This window comes from Haemaphysalis longicornis, unplaced genomic scaffold (assembly GCF_048455015.1).
Source record: "Haemaphysalis longicornis isolate Haplotype H1 unplaced genomic scaffold, Haemaphysalis longicornis Haplotype H1 scaffold_1, whole genome shotgun sequence".
NCBI classification, from domain to species: Eukaryota; Metazoa; Arthropoda; class Arachnida; order Ixodida; family Ixodidae; genus Haemaphysalis; species Haemaphysalis longicornis.
In genome coordinates this window covers 98676969-98690023 of record NW_027526203.1, presented here as the reverse complement: position 1 = coordinate 98690023, position 13055 = coordinate 98676969, and the positions used below count along the sequence as shown (strand labels likewise).

Sequence of the window (13055 nt, the reverse complement as noted above, 5' to 3'; positions counted from 1 at the left end):
CACTTGCGGAATGAACCCTCCCCCCACTTTTCTTCTTGACAATTTTCTTTTTTGTCACTTTGAATAAAAAATGCAGCGGGGATATGTTTTTATCTCGGCATGGTTGCTGATGCTGTAGACAATTGCAGTAACTTGATATCACGCCACAGTACACGCAGAAATTCTAAAAACACATTCCAACAAAAATAAATCTCAACACTAGCCGGAGGCGTGAGCGGGAATGCTGTGGCTCACAATTCAAAAATTGCACGCTTGCGGTGCGCCACCTGCTGAACACAAAACAAACCTTGCGCCATAAAAACGTTGCGGCGTGCGAACAAAGTGCAAAACGCACTCCGCACTCCTTCCCTGCTCTTTGCCGTTCCGGCTGGTTTTGGCGGCGTGCGAACAATGCACTAAACGTACTTTGCACTCCCCTGCTCTTGCTGTTCCGCGACTTCGCCATGATGCTCCCTGGTGGTGTTGTTCAGCTGTGTTCCGACCTTTTTTTGTGTTCCTGGTGCACGCTGTAAGATTGGCCACTACATGGGCTGCACAGCCGGTTTTAAACTGAAGGTGGTGTGGAGCATGCGTTGATGCACATGGAAACCGCGCGGCTGGGCGGCACTTCAGTGTTGACCCACTGCGCGTACGCTAAGGGCGAAAACAAGATTTTTGCTCGGTGAAGAAGGATTGCCGTGTGTTTTGTGAACTCGAAAAAGGGAAGTTTCCGGGTGTGAGAAAAGAAGTTTTGGAGTGCCTTGACGGCACGGAAGATGGTGCGCTGTGGGCCGACTACGAATGTGAAGCCGCAAGCGATTTCAGTGAGGAAGACAGCTCCATGGCAAGTAGGGGGCCACTGGCATGTTCAGAATAAAAAAAAAATTCCATTACATAATCACCCAGGTGTTTTTACGAAAATGGTAAGGCTCTGACTCTGGTATGTTAAGGCTCTGACTCTGAAAATGGTAAGGCTCTTAGCAACTTTATTGCGTGGAATTTACTTTTGCAATTTTTTCCCGCATAATTCATGCCGAATTTTCTGGAAAAACAGTGGTTCATTACGCGAGTGAATACGGTGCTTCCTCTAGGGGGTTCTGGCTGGCCAAGGGGTGGCAGGGATGGAGGCCAGTGGCATCCACTCCTAATGCCTGCTGCCACAGCAAGCACTCCATTTCGAGGTGGAGAGGTGTAGGCGAGTTTATGGCTAGAGCCCAATCACACTGAGTGGATCAAATATCAGTGATCAAATGTCAGCATTTTGTGCACAGCAGCAAAGTGTTGCGAAAGCTCTTTCTCTGATGGAGGCATAAAAACAAAACTCCCGCAATCCTTCATAGCCAAGGTGCAGCTTGAGTGGGTCAAGGACAAGCATAAGAAAATTGGCGGAAACTTTTCATAGTTGTGTGTGTCTTTGCAGGCCACCCAAGGAACAAAACTGCTTTTGCAACTGCCGCTGCGCTCAGTGTCAGCTGTGAAGGTTATGTGTTTGCGCCAAACTAGTCGTGACGCCCTCGCAGGATCCGGCTGAAGCAGAACAAGTACCCACTGCTGTTCCTGACCCAGGGCCAGACGGAGAAGTACCCTCCGTACCTGGACACCCGCACCTCCACCGTCTACATGGCCACCTACTTTGCCCTCTCCACCCACATCCTGGTCCGTGCGGCTCTTCTCTCCTCCCACCCTCGTGCAGCGAGGCTCGGTGTGGCTACTAGGTGGAAGGAGGGTGTGGGGGTGCACGGAATCGTGCGTGAGAAAAACGCTTTGGAAAAGAGGCCGGCACGCAGCAGCACAGCACAGTGCGGGAAGTGCAGGTGGAGGGGTAACGTCGGAGGAGCGTCAGCATGGCAGGGGGTGCCTCAGTGACGAGGCCACTCCCGAGGAGCAGGCAGCTTGCAATCAGCGACGCCGCGAGCACAGTTGGGAACAGCATAGAGTGACGCAACCACGCTGGCATCGGGACGGCCCTGCAGTGGTTGGGGTGCGTCTGGGCTGCCACGAAGCAGTGAGGGCCAGCCCCGATCCAAGGCATGACCATGGCAGTTGCTGATGTTGTCCAAATGAGCAGGGGATGTCTGACTGACCCCACCATTGAGTCGTGCCCTCTTGGAGAAGCACCTGGCAGTTGTCACGGAGCTGTAGAAAACGTGAAAAGGCGGGGCTATTTATGTGTTAGTATTCGTTGTTTTATTATACAGCTTAGCACAGATTCTTTCTCTTAGTTTCTACAGCCCAAAAGGGAAAATGTATTTTCAAAGGCAGTTGGGCAAGTGTTCGTTTCTTTCAATGTGTACTTATTAAGGGTGTGCGAATATTCGAAACCTTTGAATACGGAGGTGAGTACTAACGCAATGTTCGATTCCAAAGGGCCAAACGAAAGCAAAAGAATCCACAATGAACACAAGACCAAGATGGCTGCACTAGGTTAGACCGCATGGGAACAGTGCTCGCGGGAATTCATTGCCGTTTTGGTGCTTGCTGAGGAGCTGCTGTGGCTCGTTATGTTTTTGACATTTCCGCCGTTAACTGGGGCAGTGGGTTGATAATTTCCTAGTGGAGAGGCAAAGTACGAAAAATTGGGGACACGTAACGGAGGACTGATTGGAAATCTCTGGGAGAGGACTGTCCTGCACTGGCGGGTGGGGCTCAAATAGCGTATTTACTCCATTGCAGCGCAACCATGATTGTAACGCTAGGGGTGACTTTGTTGCGGCAAGCAAAAATATAAGGGAAAGAAACAACCACCCAAGAACGCGAGGCGAGCAGAAGCATGGGAAAGCATATTTATTTTTTAAACACTGTGACTGACTTCGAACAAAGCCCACCTGTGATGCTTTGAACTTGGTTTGCGGGATGCCCATCTGCTGAGCGACATCGCTTGCTTGGGGCTGTGTCAGTTCAACACTGACCACCATGAGGCGGTTGCGCTGTTCTGCGACGAAATTAGCAACACACTTTTTTAATTAGACATGGTGGCTGTGGCGAGGACCACAGAAACCTTTTGGGTCAGATCCGCTTCTGAAAAGGCGCTTCCGCTGGAGCCGTTGTTGGCGCGTGGTCAATTCATTCACGTCAAGTTTTCGGGCAGCAGCTGCAGTGCCAATTTCGTCAGCCATCAAAATAGCTTGTTGCTTGAAAAGGGCCTCGTACTGAGCACGACACGTTGCCTCGCAAGAGGAGCCGAAGAGGAGCCAAAACACTTGATGGGCTCCACACACCACAACGCAGAAACAAATGCAAAGCACTGCGCGGGCCGTCAGCGCTAGGAAAAACAACAAAGAGAGCTTGCCGGGGATCTAAATGTGGATACGGCTTCTCCCTTTGAAACGGGCGCACTAGACGATGCTCCTAGCCACACAGCTTACCATCTAGCACTTCACGTCAGTCAGTCCTCCTTACTGCACTCCTAGCGCCGCTTAGTTCGCTCGATCACTCCCCCCGACTCCACCTGCGCAGCCCCGCCGGCGTCCGCTCGGCGGCTCAAGAGTCGGCCCACTAGGCTGGGCCGGTTGTGGGCACGCCAGCACTTCCCCATTCTCCTCTTCGGCACCACCGAAAGGGCAGCCAGCGCTAGTAGGCAGTCCACACTGCTCTGGCCAGTGCCTGGTTCTCAGCACCCCTGCGCAGGCCACAGAGACCCTCCTGGCGAACGGACTGCTTGCGAGCAATGTACACTTGCATTGCCGCCTTGCTGGCTGCTTGTTCCGGCCAGTGCTGGGTCTCCACCACCTTGACGCGCTCCCGCGTGGCCTTCCCACTCACACTGGTCTCCTTTGGCCTGCTCAGACTAGGCAACGGCACCTCGTACTTCAACGATAGCTTTCCCAGGTGCCTCGTCCAGCGAGTTGTCCGCCCAGGGAAGAGGAGGTATCTATGCACCCTGTGTACCTAGGGACCAGACTGGCATTTCGAAGCGTCTTCGCGATAGCGCATTTCGAAGTGTAGCTTCGCGATAGATTCCCTAGTTTCAACTAGCATCGCCCTGTACTGCTTCGTTCGGTGTCGTCCTGTGACACCCTAGAGCCATTCTGCCCACTTCTCATGGGCGGCGCTCCAGGAACTCCCTTGTAGCAGCTGAGGGACACAGGATCCACTCCAGGCGCTGTACCTGCTTGCATCTTGGCAATTATCCGCCTCATCTCCCACAGGGCCTAGCCACTCCTCTAGATCTGTTTCACCGGCCTCGCCTTCCGCTTCCATGTGCGGCATCGGTGTGTGGCCTTCCGCGGCTTCTAAAGCCCTCCGTAACACATTCCGCCACAAACCGCAAACCGACATGGGATGATTCGGGACTTAATGGCATAACGGCTCCTAGGGTGGAAGGTGTTTCTGGGAGCCCCTGAACTTTCACTCCCGAAATTTCTTGGAGCACTCCTCCAGGAACTGTCGGTCAGCCCGCTGGACTTTGTCCTGGATCAAACTCAGCGCCCTCGTTTTCAGCTCCATATAGGTTGCCCAGCGTTCCCGTGTGCGGCAAGCCTGTTTCCTTTCTCTGACTGCCTGCCGTACCTTCGGGTCCCACCAACGCTTGCGTGTGTGACCCCGTCCTTTCCCCCATTTTGGCCTCCTCCTGTCCAGCTCCTTGCTAGCCCGCTCCACCAGTTGCGGATGACGTCGGTCTCTCTTCCAGTTGGGCTCCTAACATGTCCATCTCCTCCCCAGTGAGCGACCGTGTGTTTGGCGTGCAGGTATGTCGTCTCTCTGGCGTCAGTTGGCCCCCATACTCCAACAACAACCTGTTGTGGTCCCTCTTCGTCGGTGGTCACCCTCCCCAGGCAGTCATATAGGCCTGGCGACGTGCGCGCAAAGTCGGGCAGTTCCTCCCTCACACTTCTACTGCAGGTTTCCGATGGCCAGGCCGAACCTCCAGCAGCTGGGGGCCATTGTAGTCCTGGCGCATCCCACTGCTGACTCCGTCTAGATGGGCATTGAAGTCCCCCAATAGCAGAATGTCCGCTTGAAACTCGTGGATATCCTCCTGCAGACACGGCTCCCGGTTCCTTATGTTGGCGGCTCTCCCCGTCCGCATGTATACTACCCCCACTGTGCCGGTCCTCCGCAGATGTTCCTTGCAGCTCTGTCTTTCCCTTGTGTCCACCCTTGAGCATCCCCTTGGAGGTGAGCCACAGCATCATACATGGGAATGCCACACATACGGGAATGCCGCAAGCGACGGCTTCTTCCTGTCTTCAAAGCATGTTAGCTTTCTCGATCTCGGCCACACCACTTCGTTTCTCTCCCATGTGGCACCCCGCGGCGCCTTGTGCGGTTCTCCGAGCGCATTTAGCAGGCGCTTATCTTGCCCAGCAGCGCCGTCCATGCATCTTTGCGATGTGTTGTCCGGTCCTCCTGTTGTCATCATACGTGACGAGCCTGCGGTGGATATCAAGCATTGAAAACAACGGGGGCAGCTGTTTCGCTTGGGAAAAACAGAACGAAATCCACAGTTATGCTGAAGATAAGTAAAGCGCTGTTGAAAAGCCATGAGGTGTTCCAGTGTTTTCAAGCACTGTTCACACAGCACCAGCAGTGAGCGCTCTCCTGGAGGACCACGTGGTGCATCAGCTGCGGTGGCCTCCGTGTGGGGCAGACCTGAGCCCCACCGATAATGTCTGGGGAATTATGACAATGCACCTCGCCAACGCGCAAGGCGCTGCCGGGTGCCACATTCGAGAAAGGCGAAGCGCTGCTTGACATGCATTGGCAGGACTAGGGCGCGCATGCGCCCTCAGCTATCTCGACAGCAGGCGCTCAACCGGAAGGCATCGCGCCGATAGTTATCGCGCACCGCTCCCTTGGTCCGATCTGTTTTGTGACCGACAGTACAAAGTACGCAGTAGCAACATTAGGGGACATGTCTACGAAAACTAAGAGCGAATGTGCGTAGCCACTTCTGTCCGTCAAACGAGCAGGGCAAAATTATATTTAATGCGCAATTCACGATAGCACGTACACAACAAAGTAGGCACAAGAAGAATGAAATGGCTCTCGTACCAAACGGTCATAGTTTGAGACGACTTATCAAATTGATGCAATGTTCATATGTTGGTGTTATTCGCTGGACCTGAATTGGTGGTCAGAATTAGCACACTTACGGAGCTACAGCCTCAAGCAGTTGGCGCTGCGTGGTTCCAGAAATGCCTCAATGACAAAGGGTGACGATGCACCCGCCTCCCCAAGTCTATGCCTATGGCTTTTACATAGTTCCTATCATAAAACTTGTTGTTTTGTGGCTTTTGTTTGGGATCCTGAAAATGCGGTGATATTTTCTCACTTCAGAGAGCGAGGGAAATTATCAAGTCGTCTAGGAAGAGTAGCCGCTCCCCCCCCCCACTTCTAGTTAGGTACATTTAAAGAAGATGATAACAATGTTCGGCCGTTACAGTGCTGCCTGTGACATGCTAATGCTTGCCTTACGTTTATCGTTAGATCGGCTGATAGCTGGCTTAGGTTGTGCATCTTACGCCCCAAACGAACTCATTTTCAGTCTGCCTCGTGCCATTTAGGTCGCAGATTGTTATCCACCGATGCCTTTTCTTTGGCATGGTTTCCTAACAGCAGCTGTGCTAGTTGTAAGAAGTGACCTATGACAATTAAAGTACTCTTCTAAGCAACGCACTGTAAGCCTGCATACGAACGTGAAACACGGAAACTAGCAAAGAAGAATCAGTTACGTTTTGAGAGCAAAATTTAGCGAAATTTTGCTGCGATTTATATCTGTTGCACTCAGTGGTGGGCGCCCGCAGCAACTGAGTGCTTGGCATTTCAGTTCGGGGGTACCTGAAGAACCAGAAAGGTAAATGAAACAAGACAAGCGAAGGAGAATTTGACATCCACCTCAATGCAGCCGTACGGCTACCAAGGAAAGCTGTACAGCTTTCCGTTGTAGCCGAGGTGGATGTCAAATTCTCCTTCGCAGCAGCCTGCTCCACTTTGGGGATTCCCCCTAAATGCGGCCGATTAAAACAGCAGACAACAGTAAAAGCCAAAGCCAGTAACATATAGGGATGATTCCGTGCTCTGTCTCATTTTCCAATTATTTCAATAATTTCTTTAGAGACATTGTCGACATACATCGAAGCCGCGTATGGTTGGTGCGTAGCGTGCGATGCAAAAATAATTATCCCCAGTCGTTATTCGTTGATGGGCATGGAGTTGGTGTCTTTGCCTGTCTTCCTTCCCTGCCCCTTCCCCCTCTTTTGCATGTGCCAGTAGCCAGGATTGTAGCGAAAAATGGAAAGAAGAGCAGCAGCAGTGCACAGCTTGTGCGCGGAGCGGGAGACACCCGCGTCAGCAGGGTGGGCCCTCGCAGTGGCCGCAGGCAGGAACTAGGCCCCTTGCGAAAGCCGTACAAACTCGCGCATGCCGCCAGTTTAGCCCAGCCGTGTTGTCGCACACCAGGTTTAGCTTGAAGGCCTGTTCTTGTGATGCCATCGGAGACGCCATCAAAACACATGATTTGGCAGGAGAATCAAAATAACTTAAATTGATTAATTTCCTGAGTGAAAAAGCATCGTTTGCTTTCGAACAAGCGCTATACAACAGGAAATCTTTTGAATAAAACAAACTTGTATTTTGTCTGCATGGCCCCTTTAAACGGCTCTGCTGTTAATAATATATGTCCTGTGGGAAAGCCAGGTTCAATCGTTTCATTCTTCTACATTCATTGGCTTTTTGGGTGAGGTGACCATCCCCCCACTACAAAGGGGATGCCATTAGCAGTAAATCAAGTCATGCCTATTATGACTTCATAATAGGCATTGAACGAAATTGAGCACAAAAAGTTCTAGAAATGTGCTGCAAAATAAACCTCATAGCAGTGTTTGGAATGGTTGCACAGCATAGCCTGTTTGCAAACAGCCGAGTTTTCTGTGACATTATAAGTGGGGAAATTTGACGATTGCTGCACTCCCTCCAGTAATATCCATCATAATTGTTTATGTGGAGGAGCCACAAATGCAATGCTGGCTGCCATTGTTTTTACCAAATGCTCTTCCAGTGCACTTGCGATGTGGGGCAAATGCTTTGTCTCCTGTGATGAAAGTGGGCCCCTGCATGGCCTGTCGTGGTGCAGGGCATCAACGTGCACACGGAGGAGCTCCTGCGGGAGCCGAGCCTCATTGCCTTTGTCAAGGAGCACAAGCTGATCCTCTTTTGCTGGGGCGAGGACAACAACCACGCCGAGACCATCGCCAGCCTCAAGCAGAAGGGCGTCGACGGGGTCATCTACGACAAGTGAGGACCCCCCTTCTCTCCTTGTGGAGTGAGGATAAGTCAGCTCTGTGATACAGCTAGGCAGAGCAACAGCCCGGTACCAAATTAGAATGGAAGAGTGTGCACATGGACAAACGATAATGGGTGAGGGGAAACACGAATGCTGCTGTCCAAAACAGTGGAACCGTGCCCTGCGCACAACTGAACCAATCCAAGCTTTTAGGTGCCTTCTGATGTGTAAAGACAGAAGCGTTCCTCAGCGTCGGCGCATTGACTTCGACGCATTGCCGGGTTGCCTTGTGTTAGGCCAGATTGCAGGCCCTGTGGAAGCTTGGTCTGACCTTTGCCTTTCAGCTCGGGCCGAGTGCAAGGCGCTGTGTGGCGGCTTATGTAGGCACTATTCACGTCCAGATCCAGAACCCTCTCCGTTCTGCTCGGGCCTGTATTGCAGTGCTGGCCAACAGTGGGAAGAATTCCCCACACTGAACACCTGGGGGCAGGGGAAGCTGTTTCTGTTTCTGTTCGTTTCCCACGGTACTTCATAGCACTGCTCTTGAAGATAAGTTGCACTTGTTATGATAACGGAGACGGACACAGGAAGAAAAAACAACCCTTTGACAACAACGCTTTCCTGTGGCCGTCTCTGTTATCACAACAAGCGCAACTTACCTTCAAGAGCATGCTGCACCAACTCGCCCGACACCAAGCTTTACTGAACTTCATAGCACTTGCTGGGGGTTTTTTTGTGCCGAGTGGGTTGTGTTGGCTCTCCTATTTGCATGCTTGTACAGTGGAACCCCAATGATTTGTCCCACAGTCTTATGTCGACTTGCTTCTTACAACGGATCGCCGTGGTCCCGGGAAACTCCCCATAGAAACAATGCAATAAAAACCCCGATGATACAACGCTCGAATACACGAGGTCCACTTCATACGACAGACCCTGGTGGGGATAAACTGGCGCTTTTTCCCACCTTTTACGCCGCCTCGTCCTGGCAGTTCCTCGTTCTTAACCCCCTTTCTGTGCTGCTTGATGTGCAAAGGTCCGCAGGCGGGCCAGACCGCTTGCTGAACAGACGCGAGCAAGCAGATGGGTACTGGCGGAAGGCCAACGCACCGACCGCGAGAAGTGAAAGTCCAGGTGGCCTGCAGACCGCCAATCTGAAGCTCCCATCTCTCTCGCTCTCTCGAGCCGATGATCGTGAGAACACGTACGATGCAACCGCACGGCGATGACCGAACACCCGCTCTGTCTCCCCCTCTCTCTGCTAATCAGTGTCTTTCGCAGTGGCGTTGTCGCTCCGCTCCTTTCTTTCCCCATCGCCGCCTCGTACTATCGTTTGTTTCGCTTGGCCTTGGCTGTTTCCCCCCCCTCGCCTTTTCCCCTCGCAATTCCCAGCCTATCTCGCGCGTGCGAGGCGCAGGGCTGGTGGGCTGGCGCCAGACCCGAGGGGGCTGTGCTTCCCTCATTCGGGCGATCCTTCGTCCCTGCCCCGCTTGGCACCAGCAGCGGTTCGCAAGTGGTGCGAGACCCGCCGCGGTGGCTCAGTGGCTGAGGCGTTGTGCTGCTGAGTCGCGGCCGCGGCGGCCGCTTTTCTGATGGAGGCGGGAAGCAAAAGTGCCCGTGTGTACGACATTTTGGCGCACTTTAAAGATCCCCAGGTGGTCAAAATTAATCCGGAGCCCTCCACTGCAGCGTGCCTCATCGCCTGCGTTGCGTCGGCGCATTAAAACCGTACAATCAATCAATTATGTGAGAACGCGCCAAGTTTAAAATAAGTTCTTAGCCCACCTGTCGCGTGACACTGTGTGCTAGTCGCGCATTTACTCGTACCCCAATCATACACCACCTCGGCCGTGCAATGCTTTCGGGCAGTCCCATGAAAGTCATATTATTGGGGTTCCGCTGTACTTCTTTGGCTGACGTGCTTTGGCTTCCTTCCGCTGTCGCTGCTTCTGCCTCACAAACTTTCGCATTACTTCTGATTGTGTTGCGCAACTGTGACACTGGTCGATCTCGCAGTCTGTGACAACCGGTAAGTGTGCAAGCAGAATCTTACAGTTGCTGTAATGGTCCTTCCTTTTTCTTAGTCTGTTGATTTGCAGCAGTCGTTATGAAAAAGGAAAGGCAGACTGGTTAATTTGTCAGCAAGAACTGGAAGTTTATTCTTTTCCTTGGTGAGTTTGGTGGCAAGCAAGGGGAACCTTGGGAGGCGACATCGTTGCTATTACAGGCGGAGACAATGTCTGCCAGGGACCTTGGGGAACCTTGGGGAACCTTGGGAGGCGACATCGTTGCTATTACAGCCGGAGACAATGTCTGCCAGGGACTCTGGCAATGGCAGTCGCCCTCCCGACATGTCTCCAGGAGGGGCAGGATCCCCCCATTTTGTGACCGTTTACACTGAAATGAAATTTTTTACGAGAGCTATAGCTAAATTTTCAAGCTGGCGGTTGTGTGGTCCAGTGATTTCCAAAAGGCCGATGATTGATGGACGTAAAACGGTGGCACGATGGCCGGTTAGAAGCCACAGATCAAACGCCACTCAGCATGCCAGTAACCAGACTCTTGAATCGCAAGTACGCAAACGGTGTGTAGGAAAATTGACGGAACATTGACTTGCACACGGACAGGGAGCAACAACACGTCAATGGCGGATAAGAAACATTTACCTCATGCCACCGCACTTTCCTGCAAATGCACGAGCTAGGCAATCACCGGACACTGTACCAACAAAACTGACCACAACTCGTGCAACAGAAGAGTCGAAGCTTGAGCCGGTTGGTACATAACTTTGAGAGTAGAAAGCAGCGCAATGAACGAGGTGAAGCGGAGACGAGACAAACACAAGCACTTGTGTTTGTCTCGTCTCCGCTTTGTCTCGTTCATTGCGCTGCCCTCTACTCTCAAACTCATGCAAATGTGGGAAACCTGCACAAAATATTCATGACTAGCTTGTAGACCACTCCATAGCAAGAAAGGAAAGACTATTCCTGCAACAAATTTCCAAACACCACGAAGTATAAACCTAAAATAATCGAACACCAGGGTGCACACCAAGCCGTAGAAGAACTCGTAAAAAAGATCAACAAGGTCACTGACCAGCCTGATTGTCCAAATGTTGGCTTTAAGGGGTTACACGGGTCTTTTATATAGTAACCAATTTTTACGAAACTGCACAGCATTATGGAGTTTTTTGTGCCAATTTCACTTCTGCAATTAGATGTTTTGCATGTTGATTATTTTTTTTAGATAATAATTGATTGCCATTATTTTGCGCCACAATTACCAAATAACCACTCCGTACAGAATGGTGATTACCCCATGGCTAGGCAGGCGAATGACTAAAGAATACAATGTTGGGAGAATTTTTTTTCTTTAGCTATTTTTGGTCATTTAAATGGCGCACAGGGGGTGTCAATTGAACACAATAATAATTTTCCAAAGCCTTCATTTGAAAAATGTTTCCAACGTTGTATTCTCCCCACATTTAGGTATCAGAAGCAAAAAAAAAAATTGCAGGTGCACCTGTTCTGGGTGCCGAGATATCCGAGGGCGAAATGCTAGCTTAGCGTTGCTAGAAAAGTGCCGTTTCACCATCGAATTCTGTGTGAAGTGGGCTGTTGTAGTTCTGTCGAAGCGACAATAAAAGCACTGGGCATTGGCCCACGAGGGTTATTGGGCCGTGATCACTATGGCGTGACTCACTACATGGTGTCAGAAGTGGGGTGCGGTATCAGTTGTCATCTGTTGAGTATGGCTTGAGTGAGGGAGGCATATGCCACGCTCGCGGCTGCGGGCTGGGCTAGCTTTTCGCGGATATGGCGTAAAGTGATCTAAGCCGCCTGCTTCAATAAGCGCGCTCCTCGGCTAGCAAGATGGACAAAGACGCCAAGTCAATGTCGGCTGCGGCTATGGTGAACCTCCGGCCCCCACCTCCCTTCGACTTTGGCAACCCTGGAGAGTGGTGACATTGGCTTCTTCAGTTCGAAGACTGCAGCTTCGCGTCAGGACTGACGTCGCCGCCACGGAGGTATGCGTGAGAACCCTGCTGTACTGTATGGGCCCAAGAGCTTGGGAAATCCTTTCCTCGCTTCGTGTTCAGGAAGACCAGTTGAAGGATTTTCAGGCGGTCACCAACAAGTTCCACCCGACAAACGAGCTGTACGAGAGCGCAAGATTTCACCGGTGAACACAGCAGCCTGGCGAGTCCGCCGAAGCGTTTTGCACTGCTCTTTGGGGCATGGTTCGGCAATGCAACTATACGTCACGGGAGATAGAAGAGCGGCTCGTGCGTGATCGGTTCGTTGTCGGCCTTTCAGATAGCAACCTGTCAGATAAACTTTGTAGAAACTCGAAGCTATTGCTAGAGGAAGCGCTATTCCAGGTGCGTCAAAACGAGGATGCCGAAAAAGAACGCATTGCGCGTGAGGCAGAAATTGGTGCCCCGTCTACGCCGGTATGTGTTGACGCGGCGAAAATGCGGTCGGGGAAGAGGAACCGCCCACCTCGAGCGGCACCTGCAGCAACCAAAGGTGGTTCTGCTGCTGTGACATCAGGCGGGACATGCCACTTCTGTGGGAGGCCAGCGCATCCACGTACCGACTGGCCAGCGAGACGTGCTTCGTGCAACAAGTGCCACAAGAAGGGTCATTGTGCAACGGTGTGCCGTTCGTCAGTTGCTTCGGTTGAGCTGTAAGAAGTAGGCTCGCTGAGCCAGCCGAAGGCGAAGCTTGTCGATGTTGAGGTTCAGCAGGACACCCGTCAGGTTCAAGGTGGACAGCGGTGCGGAAGTGTCCGTGATACCAAGCACGTTCTCCGGCATTCCTGCACGTCTCGACCCGCCTGAAGGTGAGCTGAT

General features: G+C 52.0%; 1 protein-coding gene across 5 annotated transcripts in view; it reads left to right on the top strand.

Annotated features, from left to right (window-relative positions):
- The window catches only part of LOC144178361 (glycerophosphocholine phosphodiesterase GPCPD1-like), a 103350-nt gene that overhangs the window by 79474 nt on the left and 10821 nt on the right, over window positions 1-13055 (top strand). For all 5 annotated transcript variants that reach the window (XM_077706159.1, XM_077706177.1, XM_077706153.1 and 2 more), the window contains 2 exons: window positions 1500-1635; window positions 8054-8214. In XM_077706159.1, coding sequence (XP_077562285.1) covers window positions 1500-1635; window positions 8054-8214 — 297 coding nt within the window. The remainder of the gene's footprint in view (window positions 1-1499; window positions 1636-8053; window positions 8215-13055) is intronic.